Source organism: Hippocampus guttulatus, chromosome 14, assembly GCF_054856545.1.
Source record: "Hippocampus guttulatus isolate MCC_2025c chromosome 14, RoL_Hgut_1.0, whole genome shotgun sequence".
Lineage (NCBI taxonomy): Eukaryota > Metazoa > Chordata > Actinopteri > Syngnathiformes > Syngnathidae > Hippocampus > Hippocampus guttulatus.
Genome location: NC_141274.1, coordinates 9861126 through 9881858, shown reverse-complemented (window position 1 = coordinate 9881858; position 20733 = coordinate 9861126). Strand labels below are relative to the sequence as shown.

Here is a 20733-nt window from a genome sequence, read left to right as displayed (position 1 = left end):
TCGATTCCGGCCTTCCTGTGTGGAGTTTGCATGTTCTCCCAGTGCCTGCGTGGGTTTTCTCCGGGTACTCCGGTTTCCTCCCACATTTCAAAAACATGCACGGCGGGTTAATCGAACGCTTGAAATTGTAATTGCCAGCGCGAATGGTTGTTCATCTCTGTGCGATTGGCTGGCAAGCAGTTGAGGGTGTCCCCCGCCTGCTGACCAAAGACCTGGGACGGACTCTGGCACGCCCGCGACCCTCCTGAGCGTCAGCGGATTAGAAAATGGTTGGATGGATAGATTTGTGGATTTTGAATCCAGTCCTCAAAAGGTTAGAGGGATTTTATTTTTAGGTATGACATCAATTTGAAATCTGGAACGGGAGAAGGAAGGCTTCCCTCATTTTTCAGCCCGTTGTACATTCCTGTAATGCAGTTCTTACCTGCTATTTAAAACCCAGCCGCCTTCCGATTTTTGCCCTCCTTCTGGTCTCCGACTGTCCTCCTGGACCTCCAGCTTTCTTGCTCCCCAGCCACTCCACTCTCCATTAGCGGGGCTTGGAAAATCAGGCCCAGGAATTGGGTTGGAAACTGGGGAATGCGTCCAAATTCTAAGTAGAAACAGGGATAAAGACGATCAACCCCTTGCACAGCAGGAAAACATATCTCAGCTGTATGGCTGTGCGTGTGTGCGTTTTCCAGGTTCTCAGTGTGGATTTTTTTTCTTTAATGCAGCAATGAATACCATTGGTAAATATTTGACCCCGGTCTGATGAACTCAACATGGTCATGCATACGTGAATGTCTAATATGCACTCAGCATTTGTATGTGTGTTCGACGACAGTGCTTTCCATCGTGAGGCAAAAAAAGTTCAAAGTTTACTACCAAATGACCCAAAAGTCCCACATGGGCGTCGCCTTAAACGTGAGGGAAAGCAGATCAATGATGTGCAATAACAACAATACAGCGTTCATTCGGTAAAAGTCATCAGTTATTTTCTTCCCCTGGAAATAAATATATAAAAATAAATAAAGAAGGCGCCCAGTTGTCTCCACTTGGCTGAAGTGTTTTGAAGAGTCGGGGCTGGGGAGGGAGTGCGTGAGTGCAAATCACGAGACTGCTTGCAGGATGGAGTAGGATTGTGGATGTGTGTGTGTGTGTGTGTGTGTGTATGTCGGGGTGGATTAAGTCACATTTGGAGAGCAGAAATGGTGCAGAATTCCGCGAGCTACATCTGGAATTGCAACTGCATCACAAGGATCACGTGCACGGCAGGACATGGCAATGTGGACGCAGATGCGGATTTCAAGAAGACGTCCAACAATGTTGTGTTGTGACACACAAACAAGAAATGGAGCAGTGGCCCTCAAGTGTCTTTTCCGTCTTTTCCTGCTGAGTCTGCAAAGCGAAGTCAAGAATGGGCACAACTCTTTGCATAGTTTCTCCGAACACCTCCTCGCCCCCCCCCCCCCCACCTCAACACATTTTTGTGTAACCGGAGAAGCTTTTCTTTTTTTCTCAACAAAACCAGCCACTTTTCCGACCAAGATAAAACAGAAAATGTTGCCAGATTATACTCTGCCGTCTGGGAAGTGAAAAGGTGGCCGCGTCTCATGTCCCAAACCTCATTAAGTGTTTTCGAGAGTTTTTTTTCATGGCAGGACACTTCCTGTTCCACTTTAATGTATTTGTCCTGCTGGTTGATGAGTGGAAATTTCCTATTGGAGGAGGTTCCGCTCGGTCCGTTGTGTCTCAAATAATGTCCAAGCCATATATCAAAGTGGAATGGCGGGACAAAGCTCACGGCGAGAAGCCCGGGGAACTTCCCTGTTAAAACGAGAAAGACTGTTGAACTCTGCCTGGCAACAAGGATATCGGGTGAAGTAGCTCATTAGGGGATACTGGCGAGCGGCCTCATGGGCGACACCGGGATTTCATTTGCATTATAAATATTCCTTATGCTGACTCACTGCTCGAATGGTCGTTCAAGGGGGACAATTTACATGAAATCGTAGCGAGAAATAGTCTTTTGGGGTGCTTATTGAGGCTCCACAGCAGCGCTTTCTAGCTGATGCCGAGGTATTCTGCGAGTTTACAGTCTGTTACGTGTTTTTGTAAGTTTGACTGATATCATGTTTGCTAGACTTTTTGTTTTTTTAAGAAAGCGCCTGGCATTGAATCTGATATTCCGGTTGTTGTATGCAACGATTTCAAATGTCATGGTGAGTGTTCTGTGTGCGGCTCACATGGCTGCTGATTTATTTCCTGGTTTACCGTAGTAGAATATAGATTGTTTTCAACATTGCACTTTCTCACCACTGGCCCCTCAGAGTGTTCACCCCCCTTCACCGTCAAAAACCAAAAAGCAGTTTTTTGTTGGCTGCGGTGCAGTGGGCGCAGTCACCCAGAGGGAGGTATTGTGTGGGTGAAACAAAAATTGCAGGTGCAAGGAAGTTGACCGATAAACAGTTGACTTTTTCTTTCCCTAAAAGCGTCTGCCGTATGCGGCCTGGTTTTTTCCCTGAGCCTGGCAGGAAAACACCTCTGACATGAGATGCTGATTCAGGCTCTCCTTCCTGGTTTTGCTCCAAGGTCAACTGTCCTCATCGTGACCTAGTCATATCCACAAGGAAACAAGGAAACCCCGCTCCCAATGGGGAACTAGTCAGGAGAGCGGACTCATTTCATGTCTGAGCTCTTTGCCCTGCATTCTGATCAAGAGCTATCCTACAACCTGATGCACTTTTTTTTCTCTCTCTCCACAACTCTTCTTTTACTGCCACATCTGGTTTCCATACGTGCAAAAAAGTCATCTGAAAGAAGGGAGGTGGTGGGAGATAGGAGGGGTTTGCAATCACGGCGAGTGGCAAGATGGCTTTGATCGTATCTCCTCTTGTGTTTCCTTCCCGCTTTGCCTCGCGATGAGAGAGGGAATCTATAAGATGTGTCAGAAGGGGCGGCCGTGTGCCAACAGAGAAACACATTGAACGCAGAGGAAAGTCGTGCTGAGATCAGAGAGGCCACCGGAGAGGTTGTCTTTGAAAGAGGAGCTTAACGGGACTGTGTGTTGAGCGCTGGACGCAAAGACCTATGCGGTTTGACTGTGGAAGGGGAGGCATGCGTGGGAGGGGACTGCTTACAGGACGAAAGAAAATTGCATTTACAGCATACTTCTTACCGGGAGTGGTCTTGCTCAGCTGACTGCGCTGTACCATTAACCCCAGCTCTGGACAAGACGCAGGTGGTCCTCCAGCTGCTATTATGGGTTCTGAAGAGAAAAAGGAAAAAAAAATTGCACGTTATTACATCAGGTTGGGAAGTTTGGGTCAGTGGTGTGCAACGTGAGTTGCTGACTCCCTCTAACTTGTGGACCTGCAGAACTTTGAGTCTGGACACCTCAAACTCAGCATACACACATTTTTAAAAGAGGAACGATTGCAGTTGCAAACTGTTCTCGTCATTTTTAGTACATGCTGTCAGGGGGGTGAACAGAGACGTTAGCGGCAGGTGCTCAAGTCCCCAAAAAGGCCACCTAGAGGGTCTATTTTTTTTTTTGCCCGAAGTATTCAGCAGTGCCTGAAAACAGTATAAAAATCTAAAAAATGCAAAGTGAAGAGCCTGAGAAACATCGCCCGGGCAGAATTCAAGCCATAATATGGGTCCGTGTGTGCAGCTTACTTTTTGAGCAGTAAATTTGTTTACCTTTGAAATCAGAATAAGTACTGAAATATGAGATTATTTATTTAATAATAGATTTAAAATGTGTCAGGAAATAATACTAAACTACAAGCCGTTAATGTTTGGGATTCACGAGCAGGCTAGCTAGTCCAACATTAGCCGAAAGCTAACATCTTGAGGCTAACTCTGATCGCCGCAATTCATACGGCGATCGAACATTTTATCCCACGACCAAAGCGCGCCATGGCAATTTAGCCCCAGTTGAACAACTAGCAATACAATGTCCTGTTTATTCGTCTGTCGCCGATGCTGTTAAAGTCACGGGACCGAGCGGTGCGTTACCAGCACAACAAGCCAAATACATTCAAGTTGACAAAACCCGAAAGAGTTCTGATTCTGAGAATCATCCTAAATGACCTTACGTAGCTTCAACCATGACTGGTATCTAGACATAATTCTGAACACCCGGTGCTGTACTTACCGTGCACCAGATAGGACTCCTCCTTCTGATAAGATTTTGAAGTTTACACTCTGTATCCACCTGCTTACAAAGTGTAAGCCTCCAGTGATTTGTAAACTTTCACCTGGCGGTGTGTCACATGCACGTTGTCGCCACCGGGCAGTGGCAGCATCGACTTGACGGACCCCAGGCACACTCGTCAATGATTGTTGATGTGGGGCCTAAAACAATCTGGAAGGACATTCGCCTGTGATTGATGGCCGTGGAGGCGATTAGAGAGCTGCAATAAATTTAAAAAAATGTTTTAAATATTTTCTTGGGGAGTCAGCGCAAAGTCTTAAGGATTGGCATAATATCTTCCTTCGGATCTCTTCTGGTCAGAGCCAATCTACAGGTTGTGGACTCCAAGGGTTCCTTGACCCCAATGTTAGAAGTATTGCAGTATACAGTACTCTTCTTCAATGCCAAAGACATAGGACAGATGCTTGCGAGCCATTTACCTTAATTCTATCTATAAAGGAATCTACTATTGCATGAAAGTGAACCACCGCAATAAACAGTACGCTGCTTGGCTCTTCTAAATGTACTGTATTGTACTGTAAACACATGCGGCAGTACGCATGTCCCTCTCTCTAAACTGTCTTTCTTCATTAATGTCTGGGAGAACTCATGACATTATGAAAATCAACTGCCAATAAAGCACCCTCTCATATTTGCTTCGACATCTGAACTGCCCCAGTTGTTTGTCAGCCGGATAAGATGGCAGAGGATTCATCAGTCCAGACGCGTGGACTTGCATCAGGGCACAAAAATGTCATGCTCAGCGACCAATGGGCTGTAATTACACAGGAGCTCAGCTGTGGTCTGCAGGATGAACGTCAAGAGCAGAAAAAATTGAGCAAAGGGGACAAAGAAAGGGGAAAGCTCGTGATTTATACCGAGGGGAACGGTGGCGAGGAAACGAGCGGATTAAATATGAGGATTTCAAAGAATACCTTCAGCCATCTCTGCTGTGGCAACAAACTGCAGAAAGTGTCGGTCTTGGATTTGGTCACCATCACTGGCTGGCATGGCAGGACTGGATATATTTTGAAGGGGTCACGACTCGAGAAACGGAGCATGTAGTGAACGCCATCTTGTGGACTGTTGGTGTAACGGCATAGGCAGAACGGACCATCGCACAACCACTAGAGTTGGAATTACAGTACTCTTTTGTATTTAAAAGACTAAGCATAGGGGGGTGCACAGAGAAAGTGCACACTAAAAAAGATAAAGTTGGACACACAACCTCAAATCGGGAAGAGGAAACAGAAAGTCAGACCAATACTTTCAAACTTTATCCATTTTTTTTATTTGTACATTCACCACTGATAGGCGTAATCAAAGAAGAAATTTAAAAAAACAATCAAAAACAAAGCATTTGTACTAAAATGGTAAAATAAAAACAATATTAAAACTCATTGGCGAGAAAACTGAAAATAGTACAACCTCCCCTCAACGGCCCGTATAAGCCCAACACGTATAAGGTGAGAGCGTCTGAGGGCGCCAAGGGAAGGGAACAAACATAGATGAGATAATAACAAAGGAATCTGGTGCGACAGAAAAAGCGTCGCCTCCAGTCTCCAAGTACAATTTTCTTTTTTTTTTCTTCTCCAAACAGCTGGAGAGAGGAACACTGCATTGCCTAAGATCAAAATACTCCAAAGCTGCCTCAGTTAAAAAGGTATGATTAAAGATGTCTGTACAGAATGCCACACGTTGGCCACATTTCAGCACACCTCTGCAAAGAGACGAGCTTTCTCGTCCTCTGTCTCTCGAGGCAGGATGGCTGAGAAGATTGTTGGTTTCCATGCAGCAACAAGTCCGCCTCATCCAAAGTGCGAGCCTGTTAAATGCGGAGGCAAAGAGCAAATGATGGCACCAATACTTTCGGTCAGAAGGGGGACGAGGATGATAAGGAATTACCCGGCATGCAGTATTTGCTATACTGCGTGGAGGAGAGTCCCAAAAACAGTGATGCATGATGCAAATGCATGAAGACAATATACATCAAACCCTGACAACACTTGCACTTTTCTGGTCCCCTTTCAGCACGTCTGCGCGTATATGTCTGCGTATGTGTGTGTGTGTGTGTGTGTGTGTTCGTGTGCTTTGAGGTGAGAACTGAAAGAGGGGGTGACGAACAACATCGGGGTTGGTCCTTTGCTGGGTCTCAGTTGGAACGAAGTACACGAAGTGGAAGGCAAATGGAGGAGGGCGGGTTTCTCGAGACAGTTCCATCAGCTGATTAGCGCCGCCTGTCTCGCGGGTCGCTGCGGCTTCGGGAGCGTCTGCCGCCCCCTTCCCCGCTAGTCCCCGGCCTTCGGTAGCCATCCCTGTGTTTGTCAGCGTCCCTCTCCCTGTCCCTCTCTTTACCTCTGTCCCTGTCCCGCTCTCTCTCTCGGTCTTTGTCTTTGGCCCCCTCGCTCCGGTCTCCCGCTGCAAGCCCTCCTCCGCCTTTGCTTTTCTCCTTGCGCTCTTCTTTCCTTTTTTTCTCCTCCTCCTCCTGCTGTAGCTGTTTCAGTCGATTCTCGCGCTCCTTCATCCGCTCGGCTCTGGCGGCTTCCCTCTCGACAAACTGAAACGCAGACCAATGAGTGAGGGTCTCTGAGCATTGGTCCGTCCAAGTGTACGTGTGAGCCGAGACTGAGCGCTTCGTACCTGCTCATCGGTAAGTGGAAGCCAGTAGATGCAAGGGACTGCTTTCGTTTTCCGAAAAAGATCATCAAGAAGTTTTGCGGGTGGTTCTTCGGCGGCTTTCTCTACATAAACGGACAATCATGCAAACAGTCAGGCTTGCACATCGCGTCAATATGGCGTGCTGGCGTTACCTTTCTTTTCCATCTTCTTCTCTTTGCTCTTTCCCCTCTCCTTGCGCCGTCTCTCCCTGGAGCGTGATCTCCGGGGTCCTCCCTCTCCGTCATTTCCGGGTTTCCCAAACTCCCGGACCTTGTCGCGGTCCCACTCGCGCTCTGAGCGCGCCTTTTCCCTGCGCTCCATTTCCCGCTCGCGTTCGGCCCACTGGTCTCGCTTGGGAAGGAGAGGAGGCAGGGCCGCTGCTTGGAAACGGTTGGAAGTCAGCCACTGCTCTTCCGTTCCAGGTTTCTCTGCTGCACCCAATCCTTTGTGGAAGTCCAGCTAGAAAGCACAGACATGCTCAGGCGAACACGGATTTATGTATGGTCCACAAAAAAAAAAGAAGACAAACCTCATCTTGCTGGCAGAAGTCGACGTTAAGAACTTTTGGGTTACTCTGAGGCCACTTGACTCCATGAAGAGCTTCTCGTGTTGCGATTGCCTCTTCTGAACTTGAGTACTAGACAGAGCAAGGTCCCTACGTTTACTCTCATTTCAGCCATGGAGTGAAAAATCACACACGCCATTAAAAATGCCTCACAGTGACGTAGCAGTGAGATTTGATTTTGTCGATCCAGAAGCCGTCCTCCACCAGGGTGCCAGTTCTGCCCAGCAGTTCCTTCAGTTGCCCGAGAGTAAACGGCCTCACCTAAACAACATGAATGCACAACAAAGTCGGCCATACATTGCGATTCAAAACCAAGACTTAAACATTCATCGCGCACAGACCTCTGTCAACACTCAAACGTTTGAAAAAGCACAAAGTGCCATCTCGTTCCATCGAGACAACATTTTATGTCGTTTCTGAAATTTGGAGGGGGTCCAATTAAACAAAATAAAAATACACAAGAGCACATAAACATGTTTATAAGTTTAGACTAAACTAAGCATTTGTTTTCTCACCAGGTTACTGATGTGAACAATGCTGGAAACTTTGCCACGTGGGGGAGACGGGTGCCGGGCGGTGCGGACGGGGTCGTCAATGGTGACGGAAACGCCCGTTCTTTGCTGGCTGAAGGAGCGACGAATGAGGGTGTCACCTGCGGCCACTAATGAAGGGAAAGGCAGAGAGTCTGGGTAGTGGTAGAAATCCATCACCATCACACAAATTTGAGGACATTTCAGAGGGCTAAATGGCACAGAAAAGTCGCTTCCCGATGCTGTGCAGACTCAGTCGATGCAAGCGTGCTGCCGCTCTGCTCTCAGCCACTGTTATAGATGTTCAAAATAGGTGTGTGAACCTAGTTTTTGTTTGTTTATGTGGCTCTAGACATGGAGAGAAAGAAAAGAGAAAAAGAAATAAAGGAAGGAAGGAAGGAAAGATGGATTACCATGACCAGGGTTGATTTCTCCATCTTGACTGGGCCGGGCTGGCGACTGTGTTTGCACGTCTTCCATGGGTTTCTCTTCATGAGATTCGATCCTACTGTAGTCTCCCTGAATGTCATTTTGCGCCACGTTCTCACACCTCCTCCTCTTGGTCTGCTTCTGCCCATTCTCTTGGCTGTCCAAAGCCACCTCCTACAATCGAGAGACCGGGTCAACTCGTTGTTCACTCGGTGAAGCGGCAAGAGGCACACATTCAAGTCGCCGAATACCCTACTTGGGTGACAGTGCGTCGAATCTGAAGGTCCTGCTCGGACGGCTCTTGATCTTCTTCCTCGGCTCCAGACAGAACAACTTCTTCAGGATGCAGGTCCACAACGGCGTCTTGGCCTACGCCCGGTCGGACGTCGGGGATCAGTGACTGGGAACAAAACACTTGATCAGCGTTTGTCGGCCCGGAAGAAGCGTCAGCCACGGTCTGCTGTTCGTACCTTGAGTGAATCTGTGGTGATGCTGATGGAAGGTTTCTTGGAAGTGACTACAGTGCTGGAACCCCACCTCCTCTTGCGACTACCTCCAGTCCCACCTTCCTGATCGCCATCGGTACTGCCCGGGCCCGGAGAGGTCTTACTACCTGCCAACGCAACAATAAATGGAGTCATACTTAAATCCGTTTTAGACGTAGCTCTTCATTTGCATAGGGAAGGAGGGAGCACAGCAAGCTCTCGTGTGCAGCAGATCAACCATTTTGGGACCTGTTCTTGTTGTGGACACTTCAAAATGCACACGAGTGTGATTTGCAATAAGTCCAAGGTTTGCTCCAGCCTGCATATGAGTTTCACCCCACACGGAAGTCAAGGTAGCATATGTTTAGACAGTGGATCTAATGTGAATATCTTTACTCGAGCATGTTTGCAGTTACTGTATGAGACATTCAGACATGCAATATTTGTTGCCTTTTGTTTGGATAGCAGCACATGTTCCCAACAGACATATGAAGACAACATTCTCAAGTGGTGCTTTTAAAGTGCACCCGGCGAATTGCTTGTGCATTGGCACCTGCCTGGTCCTCATATAATTACGGCGTTTACGAACACAAGCAGAAAATGAAAGGTTAAGATGCAAGTCTAACTAGTTGTTTGGAGAAATGCTAGTATGTGTTCTGCCTGGGGCACGAATGACACTTAAATTTTTTTTTAGGGGGGAAAAAAAACACGTGATATTGTAAAAGGCAGATTTTCAATCATAAAGATTGAGCGCTCCCTCCGGCGTACCTTCCTCCCACCACAGGTTACTCCTTTCCGAACGCGTTTATGGCTGCTTCGGCGGCCGTGATGACCCGTCGGAGTCGACGACTTCGCCTGCCATTTGGCCGATCGAATTTGATCTTCAAAATATTTCCATCTTAGACCGCCGATCGAGAAGCATCGAAGGTACCATAGTACTAGTATGTCGCAAAGGGAAGAAAATGTTGTCTCTCATAAGAGAGACTTGCCAAGTACTTCAGTGAAGTCTTGTAAGTTTTACCCAAGCAAGTCACAGGTCTAACAATTGCCGATTTGAGGTCCCTGGCAGCAGACTGAATCCTAGATCGAATCTGTGCAATAGCAATAAATCAACACAGTAAAAAGAGATAAACAGACAATGTACGTACTGCTAAGAGAGATCTTCCGAGCTGAGAAGGCCTTGTGTGCCTGAAACACAGCAAGAAAGGTTGCACACAAAGAGTTAACGATAGGTTTCATTAAAAGCACACGCAGACGATAACAGGAAGTAAAAACACAGCAAATGAACAGTGATGAGCAAATTTCGTGATAAAAATGTATTGGCTGTGTTGGTTGTTGGGAGTAGTCATAAAAATTGTGTTTACTGCACGTGTTGTACAAAGAAGTCAGTTTGATAGATCGCATACAATAATGTGTATCTTTTGGCAGGGAAAGTGTTTCGTGGTTCACTCCGTTTGAGATTAGAATCTTTTGTCATTCTACCCTATGATAGACAATGTGGATAAATGGAATTCCACCGCTGTCTTACCTCCTCGCTGGACTCCACAAGCTTCTCTGACTCTTGCATAGCAGACTCGGCTCCCTGCCTTCATTCACATCAGCAGAAAATGAGAAGACACATGATTACATAGCTAGTAATTAAGCAAAATTACACGGTCGACTAGGGAACTACAGAAAATTGTGGCGAATATCTGAGCTCCTTCTGACTTGTATTACTGTACAAGTTTAATTATATTCAACAGGTTACGTGGTAGATGTTCTTTAAACCTAGTGAATAACCTGCAGTACCACGATTTGACACTACAGCAAATGTTCCCGATGCCCGCCCTCCGGACGACTCAACGAGGGCTAGAACTGAGACACATGAACTAAACGCCAGCGACGAAACGTTGTCCTAGAAAGGCAGCAAATAGCTAAGCACAAGCGTGAAAATGCGAGCCGATGTAATGCGTCCGCAGTCCGCCTCGCGCCCGGCTGCGTCAACCCGGGCCGAGACGAAAGGTTGCAAGGCGGTGACGCACGATGAGCAGAATGCTCCCATCTGCTGGTGTCACCTCAAGCGAGCACAGGAACAGCAGCACTCTGCTGCTGCTGCGGCGGCGGCTGATCCAACTTTGCGACGCACACACACGACCAAATGCGGCCTCAAACGCGGCACACAAGCGGGGTGCCGCAACGAGCGCTCCCTCCGGCGTACCTTCCTCCCACCACAGGTTACTCCTTTCCGAACGCGTTTATGGCTGTTTCGGCGGCCGTGATGACCCATCGGAGTCGACTTCGCCTGCCATTTGGCCGATCGAATTTGATCTTCAAAATATTTCCATCTTAGACCGCCGATCGAGAAGCATCGAAGGTACCATAGTACTGGTATGTCGCAAAGGGAAGAAAATGATTATTATGAATCAGGACCCACGTGTTGGCTTGAAGGCAGCCACGACTATTGCCTGATAGGAAATCCTTCAGCGGGGAAGTCAACATTTGTAGCTGAGCGAACGTGCCTTCCCACAAAATCACTGGTGGAAATCTCCCCAAAAGTGACTCGTTGCTAGGGAAACTAACGATAGCGTTACTTTCAGGTACATTTTAAATGCTCAGGACCTCAACCCCTCCGGAACAGAAGGTAAAATTCACGTCTATGTTCATTCAGGAGAAATTTCAATGAATTTGAAATTCAACAGTGTGCAGTATATACATCGATTTATAAATAATTGTCGATATGCTTACTATTTTAATTCCATCAACTAAAAATAACAATGTATGATTTAGAGCTTTCGTAATTATTGCACCTTCACGAGTGCCGATATACAAACCCAATTCCAATGATGTTGGGGCGTGAATAAAAACAGAATGATTCACTAATCCTCTTCAAACTGCATTTAATTGAATCAGCGACAAAGACAAGATATCTAATGTTTCAACTGATAAACCTGATTGTTTCGGGCAAATAATCAATAACTGAGAATATGATGGCTGCAGTAAGTTCCAAAAACACTGTTTCATCACCTTTCCTTTTACAACACTCAATAAACATTTGGGAACTGAGAACACTAATTATTGAAGCTTTATACGGGGAATACTTTCCCAGCCCTATCTCTCATTTCATAAGCGGCCACACGTTTTCAAAGGGGGACAGGTCTGGACTTTTGGCAGGCCAATCCAGTAATGCCCATCTTTTACTACGAAGCCATGGCGACACTGTTCTAAAGACAAGCAAAAAAGACATTGCTTGGATGGCAACATATGTTTACCCCAAACCTGTATGTACCTTTCAGCATTAATTGTGCCTTTACAGATGTGCATGGGCACTAAGAGACCCCCATAACATCACAGATGCTGGCTTTTGAACAATGCACTAACGACAATCTAGATGGTCTTTTTCCTCATCGCTGAAGCACACAACGCCCATGATGTCCAAAATGTGGACTCATCAGACCACAGCACACTTTTCCACTTTGCCTCATTCCATCCCAGATGAGCAGTGCTTCTGAGTCTTGTTGATAAATGGCTTTTGCTTGACCTGATAGTTTTACCTTGCATTGAAAGACATACTGTAGCAGCAAACTGTTTTAAATGACAATGGTTTTCTCAGTCTCTGATGTTGAGCACATGCGGCAGTATCCTTTACACCGTAATGCTGCTTCTTTTTTTTTTTTTTAATCACTGTGCCGCCTGTGGCATCGAAAGTCCCTTGCATTCAATGTTAGATTCTGGCATCAAATCCAAAATGTGGGAATATTTGCACAAAAACATCACAACCTTCATCTGTCACATTAAATATCTTGTCTTTGTAATGTACACTGTAATGTACACTCCTCATCGTCCCGGTTGTTGTTTCTGCATGCCAGTCACTCATCCTGCTTAGTTTCTTTTTCTTTTACAGATTTTTCTCTCTCTCTCTTTTTTTTTTATTTGCTGGGGGGAAATCCAAAGATGTTTAGCACAATTTGAGGTCAATGGAGCTGATTTTTGGTGCATAAACCAGAGTTAAATTGGTGAAGCCGAGGATGAGGAGAGACGCCGCCGCGTATTTGGAAGTGAGAGTCGCCGCTTCGAACTGAAGCTGATCTAAAATTGACAGAAGTTGAAAACCAATTTCTTTCTCACCCGCAGACGTAATCAATGCAGCATTGGATCGACACGCGTTTTTCTTGTTTTTTTTTTTTTACTTCATTTGACAAGCGGTGTTTATACATGAACCAATCACATAAAAATGGTGTTATTATTCACCTTATTTGGTATGAACATTTGTGCTTGTTTTTATTAATAATAATAATCAAATGAACTAATTAGAAGAACAAGAGGAGGGTGAGCATAAAAGTGAGGGTGGCATCTGTGGCGGGGCTGTCCACCGCAGCGGAACGCAGACAGCCACGTCTCCTTTGGGAGATTATTTACTTATGATTATGATTTTAGATGACTCCCGTGGGGGAGATCTTTCGAAAGATTCCTTTCAATAAACTGATGTACACTAAAACAGACACACGTGCATTACATTCATTTGACGCTTCACTGATCTCACTATACCAAGACATAAAAGCAAACCTTTGTGCATCCTTTTCCTCCGGTCCTTTGGCATCTTTCCTTTTCATCTCGTCTCCGGTGGTTGTTTCAATAAATGGTTTCTGGGATGTTAAGGGACACCAGCATGTTTAAATTATGAAACAAGGGGAATGTAAAGGCAGCCATTAGATATGGAGAACGATTAATTGGAGGGAGAATGTCATCAAGAAAAATGAATGACTTTAGGAATTAGACCCACTGACCTTGGTCTGACTCGCTTCATCATCTCCTGCGCTGGTCTTCTCGACAGACCTCTCTCTTTTGTGAGGGGAAGCCTTTTGCGTTTCTTTGAGACTGGCCTCTTCAGCCACAGCGGTCACTTTACACTGTGATGAAGCACTTCTGTCAAGTTTTCCTTCCTAAAAGCAAACGGCAGATAAATGACATCGGGGGCAACATTTCCGACCTGTGCATTCCTGTACCGTCATTGAAGACTTATTTTATGCTTTATACTGAATCCAAAACCAAAATTGGGTTATTTGGTTTTGAGAGGGTCCAGAGCGCCAACATCGTATCCGCAAACTAGTGGCTGTTAAAAATCTAAATTGGATCTGCTTATTAATTTCCCGAAGTACTCAACATGACTACACTCACAAGCAAGCATCGTGTTCAAGATCTTGCACCCAGGAGATCTTCAAAAAAAAGACTGGACCAATACAACATTTTAAGACGGTGCATCTCATTCATGATTTTGAACCTGCATAACCGATCGACTTGAACTCGTGCCAGCAATATTGTGTTTCTGTGTAACGTCTGTAGTTTATACACAACCGCACTGAAATTGGTAAGTGTAAAATAATACCCGACTCAAGGGACCATGCTGCAAATTGGCTGTTTAAAGGTCAAGAAATACAGTTTGGCGTGGAATGCCTACCCTTCTATTTCTTGAAGTGGAGATTTTCTCAAGAGACGAGGAGGATGAGGAAGAAGAGTGAGATGATGAGGACCCAGAATCAGATTCAGAGGAAGCAGAATCATGAGAGGATGAACGTTTTCCTCTTCTCTGTACAGCATTTACTGGGCCTGCAGGAACCATGACTTGATCCACATCTTTTAATTTCTTGGTCATTTCCTTGGCGGGCTCATTAAGCCTCACCGAATCCTCTTTGTCCTCTAATACTTGATTCGTAAAACCTTCTTTGGAACTTGTTTTTTGGTGCGAAGCAGACTCTTCCTCAGACTGGCTGCCCACCTGACCCAGTGCTTTACTACTAACTTCCTGTTCCTGTTCTGCGGAGGTTTCACTTTCTTGCCGTTCTCCAAAACTGGTCGGGGTGGAGGAAAGTGACACCTGAGACGGCGGGGGTGTATCGGAGAAGGTACGATGCCGCTTGATGACCATGGCGGTAGGAGAGCGGGCCTGAATCGGGGAGTCTCTTGCAAACGGGAATTTCTTCAATGATGACTGCGGAGATGACAGTGTTGACCTTGATTCTGCTGCATGGGATTCGCTCGGTGTCATTGGAGCTTTGGCATCTTCCTGGACTCCTGCCTCTGTTTCTTTAGCTGGTCCTGTGAAAAGGGGAGCAGTGGAAAGGGCAAAACCAGGCTCACTACCACATATGGCTGGGGGGAATTTAATGTCTAACTCCTTGGCAGGTTTCTTCTCTAAAATGTCCTGTTCACTAGGTCTTTCCTTGACTATTTTGTCCTCAATCCTGTTTTCAAGAGTTGCATTTGAAGCCTCTCTCTCGTCCTTCCTATCAAGATTTAATCTTCCTTGCTCCTTTGCTCTATCACTCTCCAATTTCTGCGCTATGCGCTCTTGCTCTACACGGGTTCTCTCTAGATGCTCTTTCTCGAGGCGCTCTTGCTCTACACGTGCTCTCTCTAGGCGCTCCTGCTCCAGGCGGGCTTGCTCTAATTGTACTCTCTCAAGATGCTTTTTTTCAAGACGTTCTTGCAATAGACGTGCCTTCGCTAGACATTCTTTGTCTCGACGTTCTTGCTCTAAGGCTCTCTGTTTCTCTGTACGCTCAAGCTCCAAGGCCTTTTCTTTTTCTAGTCGCTCAAGCTCTAAAGCTCTCTCTCGTTCTTTCTGCTCTTTCAAGGCTTCCTCCCTCTCCTTTCTCTCTTTCTCTAAAGCTTTTTCCTTCTCTAGCCTCTCTTGCTCTATTTTTTTCCTTTCCAAACGTTCCTGTTCCAATATCCTTTCTCTCTCAATCCGTTCTTTTTCTTTTCTCTCCGCCTCCAAAGCCTTTTCTCTTTCTAACTTTTCTTTCTCAAGAGCCTTTTCTCTTTCCTCTCGTTTCTGCTCCAAAGCCTGTATTCTTTCTAACTCTGCTTGTCTCTCTCGCTTTTCCCTCGCCTCTGTTTCCCGCTGGAGACGTTCTTGCTCTAAGGCCCTTTGCTTTTCAAGTTCCCTTTGCCGCTCTAGCTCTAGCGCTCGCTCTCTTGCCATGGTTTGCTCTCGCTCTTCCTGCTCCTGAGCCAAAGCTTGTTCCCTCTCCACCCTCTCTCTTTCTGCTGCTAGTTTCTTTTCCAACCGCAAAGCTTCTTCCTTTCTTTCTAAGGCTTGCTGATGCTCAAATCTCTCGATTTCCTTTCGTTCCTGCTCAAGAGCGTTTTTGCGCTCGTCCTCCAATGCTCGTTCTTGCTCAAGACTTCTTAGCCTTTCTTGTCTTTGTAGCTCAAGGGCCTTTTCTGCCATCTCTTCTGTTGTGGAAGTCTTAAGCACACTCACAGGAATATGACTATGAGCCAAATGTGTTCCGATGACGCCCTGGTTGATGGCCGTTATCATGGAAATTGGCACATGGCCTGCAGCGGTAGCCGAAGAGAGGCCCTCAATATGTTCTGTGCCACAAAATGAGGTGGCCATTGGCAAATTGCTCTCTTTCCGACCTCCTTCCCCATGACTATCAGGCCAACTGGTCCCAGAGAAAGCGCCTTCTGATTCCATTTTACGGGCCAAAAGAGTTAATGGGCCAGGTTTACGATCCACGTGTCCACTCCTCTGCGGCTCTGGGCTGCTACTGGGGCTATCGCTGCTCGAAGAACCAGAGCTGGAGGTACTGGGTGAGTGCCTTGCTGGGGGTGCATCTGGACTAGGGGGGCTCTGTTTCGGGGTGTCGGGCAAGGAGAAGGATAACTCTGGAGGTGGCGATGGAGGAGGGGTTGGCTGGCGGAGTTGAGGAGATAAAAGGGAAGGCATGTGCTGCGGCTGCTGGGGTTGACGAGATGCTCCACACCTCTCCCGAGTGGAGGACCCTCTGGCTGGTTGTCTCGGAGTTCGTCTGCGAATGTTACTGCCCCAGTCATCATCATTGTCACCATCCTCCTCGCCAGCCTCACTATCATCATCGTCACTCTCAGCTGGGAAGTCACTGGCCGCAGAACTCTTCTCCGGTTGGTGCTCATTGCCAGGAATGTGCATTGTGATTGACCCAGAAGCAGGAGGAGTGGAATTGTGAGCTTCCTGTTTGCTATTAGCTTCTCCCTCGTTTACGGCAGCAAACCGGTTCTCTCCGTCAGAGGGGCCGGGTGGTCTGTACTGCTCAGCCGAGGCTTGGGTCACATCCTAATGAGAAAAAAATGTTGTGCAGTGACATCATTACAATCTTTAAGCTTGATTTCCACTGGCAGTCTTTCTCTTTTTAATCACATTTTAGAGAAGAATAACCACATCTTTTGAAACAGATTCAATTGACAACAATATGGTGGAAAAAAAAAAGTCTGACCTGGTCTTGCGGAGGACACGCAACACTGTTATTAACATCTTTGTGTTCCTCTTGCTCTGTTGACAAAAGGTAACTAAATTAAAACTGGCATAATCATTAACATATCTGCCCTGAGAAATTGCAATATCACCTACCGTTAGTGTCATTGGCTTCCCGAGCCTCTCTCTCCAGACGTTGCCGCAAGAGCTCCTGTTGTTTAGCCAGATACTGTTTGATGAAGCTATTCTGGCTCATTTCCTCACCAATCTAAATGTGGAAAGGTTAATGACAATAGGCTGAAAGTCATTTGGAATCTCGTCATATACATATCAAGACTATGACAAAAATACACTTGTTAAGGGGGGAGTGAGGGCGGGGGTGAAAAACAAAGTAACACTTTGTCACACAGCGGCTGTTAAAACTGTGCATGATGTGACAACTTGAACTCAATGCAACTCTTCCACCGACGTACAAGTTTGGTTATTTTTGGTTTGAGTGGTTATCCTTGGAGACTGGAGAGGGACGGAGGGAAATTGACGTCGACCACGTGATTTTCAGGTGATCCGGTATCGGGTGAAAAAGATGGCTAACATTTTCAGAACATTGAAATGTCACAAAGCTAAAGAATAATCAAATATCTTGCCAAATACAACAGTAGTAGCTAGGTTTTATATGTGACAATGGTACTTTTTTTGGTAGCGATGCAGTCAGTATGACACGCACACACATCTCATCCCCAACGCACAGCAGCCAAAGATAGAGCGGCAAGGCTCTCTCTCCCTATACAGCGCTCTATCTTTTTGTTTTGAAAAAACATGGAAAAACTAGTAGGCTAGATGAGTGTACTTCTGTGATCTCACATAATCTGTTGATACTCTGTTGTGGAATGACACTGTAAATTCGTGTAACACTTGCCTGAGAGTTTGGTTGCAGTCCACCATGAGAGGTGGAGGTCTTCTGCAGATTCTCCAGCATGAGAGCCTGTCATTGAAAAGAGATACATATTGGTTGGGTACTCTTGAGATGCTTTGCACAGTCATGACCAAAAAAGACAAACCAGAGTTTTACCAAGCCTAACGCTCTCTGTGAAGAGTTAGAATTACAAGCGGTTTACTAAGTTTTGATGACATATGTAAACAAACATGTAATTTGCGGTTTATCAAGTCTGGAAACAACTATGGTATCTAAGGCTGGAGAAAAACAATAAAACAACTAACTTGACCACAAAAAAATAGTCGCCACAAAACAAACTAATCATTTTTAACACATACAGTATTTGCCATGTTCGGAACCATGTTGAGCGGCTCAGTCCTTCACTCAGTGAGGGCTTGCTTGGAATATTACTGGAAGATGCTAAAGATTTGTGGTCACTTCAAACTAAAAAAAGGACGAAAGTTTCATATCATTACAGCAAGCTGGATCTGGGGTCGCTTGGAGGCGGGAACACAAGCAGGTATACGTGATTACAACCAGGCTGGCTAGCGCATTCTATGATAGGGGTGATTCTAAGGCCGGATTTAAAAAAAAAATCATTAAATCATTACTCTTATAGTTGGAGGGGATTTCCTGAATAAATAAAAAAGATTTGTTAGTAACAGCCCTGGTCATGTCCATCTCATTTTTAAAATGATAAGTCAGAGTCACTATTGTGACCGGCCTATCCTCACTATAAAACAATCTGATGTTCACCCATAGACACTTCCAAGAAGTGCAGGACAAGTTCGTACATCTCAAAGAAATGTTTAATGGTTTTAAAGATCAGTGGGTAGCACCCTTGACTTGGGATTTGCGGGTCAGGGTGAACGGTGGCATTCAGTTGGGTCCTCAGCAAGACGCTTATCCTATCCACCGTCCTGGGTGTCTTGTATCGGGAGGGCATTAAGCATACAAACTGCATGTACCAAATATATCATGCAACTAACTCGCTGTGGAGAGCCCTGACTAAAACTAAGCCCAAAAAAAGGCGGTATTTGCCACAGGAAATCAACATCTGGCACCACTAAGAGATTCTAGAATGAAAATCAAAGAATTAATGTAAATTACGTCGGGTTTTATTGTCTATGAGACAACTAATGCTATTGCATTGTTCAACTCCCACAATGTATTTCCAAAATGAAAAAAGCCAACAGTGCAGAGAAACGTAAAAGCAGAAGGAACCACCATGTGTTAATTATTGGGCGCAATTCTGATGTCAGTTGAATTACCAACCCGTCTTATGAAAAAGAAAATCATGGGAACGATAAGATTTGGGTGGTTGATGACCAGGAGAAAAGTAAACAAACCAGCTCGTCAAAGACCTACGGCAGCTCAAACGCCTCAAACAGATTTTAAAAATGCACAGACCTTAAGTCGTCAGTACATAGCGAGAAGCAACAATTCAAAACGACGACTTCGATCAGAACTTAATAGTCTTTATTTACGTGTTAAAATGTCTTAAGTTGGGAAATTAGCATAGCTGAAAAATATTAGCCTGGCTCTCCGATGCTTCAGACAGACACTGTAAACAGCAGAAATCCAGAGGCCACTGCTAAACTCACGACGTTAGCCAAAATAGCTAATGAGCTAACAGGGAAACATCACCCTCAACACACATTTCGAGATGTGCATTCAAGTTGACTTAACTATTTCTTCCAATGACCAGTACGCTCACCGACACGGAACGCACTCCTAAGAAACAGCACGGACAAAATAGAGGCAAAACGCAATCTAGTGGAAATGATTAAACGTCAAACTCCAGCTACTACGCTGTTCAACAGTAACGATACTCGGATGTCGGCCCTCGAGAAAGCATCAGCCCGTCTCATCGTTATCCTGAACTCGCAGCAATGGTGGCCGCAAAACTCGCAGTGGAACTCACCCCTTTGAGTCTTTTGACAAGAGCATTCTTTTGTCCGCTTTTAGACAGTCCCCTTTCCTCAAGAGCAGCTTTTAAATCTGCAACACGAAGAGACTGGAGCGGTCTCCCGTCCAGGGTTACGTCTTCGAGGTCCGCCATTTTCCGTTCCTCTGGACCGATTCCAGCGAGAGCGTCGAGCAACGCCCTCCGACAGACGACGTCAACGCCGACAACTTCCTCCATTCGATATAAAAAGTACATTTGTCCCTTTTTTGATTTCCCTCATTACACATTTTAAACCCACATTTCTGTTTTGTTTTTAAAAAAATCGGTTTATAACATAATAGTACATGAAGCCAACGAGCGTCTGTGCGTAATTTCTTCGCAGTTCTGATACTTTTGAAGGTCAACGTCGGTTTGCAACTTCCACGTTAGTTTGAATTTCCTCTCAATTACGTAAGTACTTCACAGGACTATTAATTACAATTTGAAAAATTTATGCGTGAATATTTACTCCCAAATTTGTGCAATTCAGTCGATCTATTTTCTTTACCACAAATAATATCTTTCAAAGTCACTGCTGGGCCTGGATCATATCATGGATGGATGGGTGATGGCGAGAGAGAAAGAGCTTAGGTTATTATTAAGTGTAGTATGTGAGAGAGATGGACTAAACAAAAGAGATATAGAATTATATAATATATATAATTATTTATATTTAATACAAGAGACATAAGAAGAATTTTAAGAATAGTGTGTGTGTGTGTATATGTGTATATATATATATATATTTTTTTTTTAAATCCTCGTCTCACCCCTCGGGTGGTGTCC

At 45.5% G+C, this 20733-nt stretch overlaps 2 protein-coding genes across 2 annotated transcripts in view; both read right to left on the bottom strand.

Moving 5' to 3' along the window:
* The window catches only part of trim110 (tripartite motif containing 110), a 31866-nt gene extending 27581 nt beyond the window's left edge, over nt 1–4285 (bottom strand). The window contains exons 1-3 of the mRNA XM_086128559.1: nt 4142–4285; nt 3161–3250; nt 425–592 (exon numbers count right to left, since the gene is read on the bottom strand). The gene's annotated coding sequence lies outside the window, so the exon portion shown is untranslated. The remainder of the gene's footprint in view (nt 1–424; nt 593–3160; nt 3251–4141) is intronic.
* Nucleotides 4286–5447: 1162 nt separating this feature from the next.
* On the bottom strand, nt 5448–20308 carry acin1a (apoptotic chromatin condensation inducer 1a). The gene is made up of 18 exons (XM_086128635.1): nt 19924–20308; nt 17982–18047; nt 17222–17333; nt 17088–17143; nt 14282–16927; nt 13611–13766; nt 13390–13469; nt 10376–10433; nt 9996–10035; nt 8833–8975; nt 8619–8762; nt 8347–8536; nt 7919–8064; nt 7557–7664; nt 7368–7475; nt 6991–7297; nt 6821–6921; nt 5448–6737 (listed from the first exon to the last, which is right to left on the bottom strand). The coding sequence occupies exons 1-18, from the start codon at nt 20161–20163 to the stop codon at nt 6408–6410; spliced, it is 5031 nt and encodes a 1676-aa protein (XP_085984761.1). The 5' UTR covers nt 20164–20308; the 3' UTR covers nt 5448–6407.
* Nucleotides 20309–20733: the final 425 nt, after the last annotated feature.

What these genes read in the sequence shown, in the direction of transcription:
- acin1a (XM_086128635.1), bottom strand. Translation starts at nt 20,163, where the DNA reads ATGTACTTTTTATATCGAATGGAGGAAGTTGTCGGCGTTGACGTCGTC. An exon ending in GACTGCAACCAAACTCTCAG is followed by an intron (nt 17,334 to 17,981) that starts GCAAGTGTTACA and finishes TTCCACATTTAG; the next exon opens with ATTGGTGAGGAAATGAGCCA. An exon ending in GAGGAAAAGGATGCACAAAG is followed by an intron (nt 10,434 to 13,389) that starts GTTTGCTTTTAT and finishes ATGTGAATGAAG; the next exon opens with GCAGGGAGCCGAGTCTGCTA.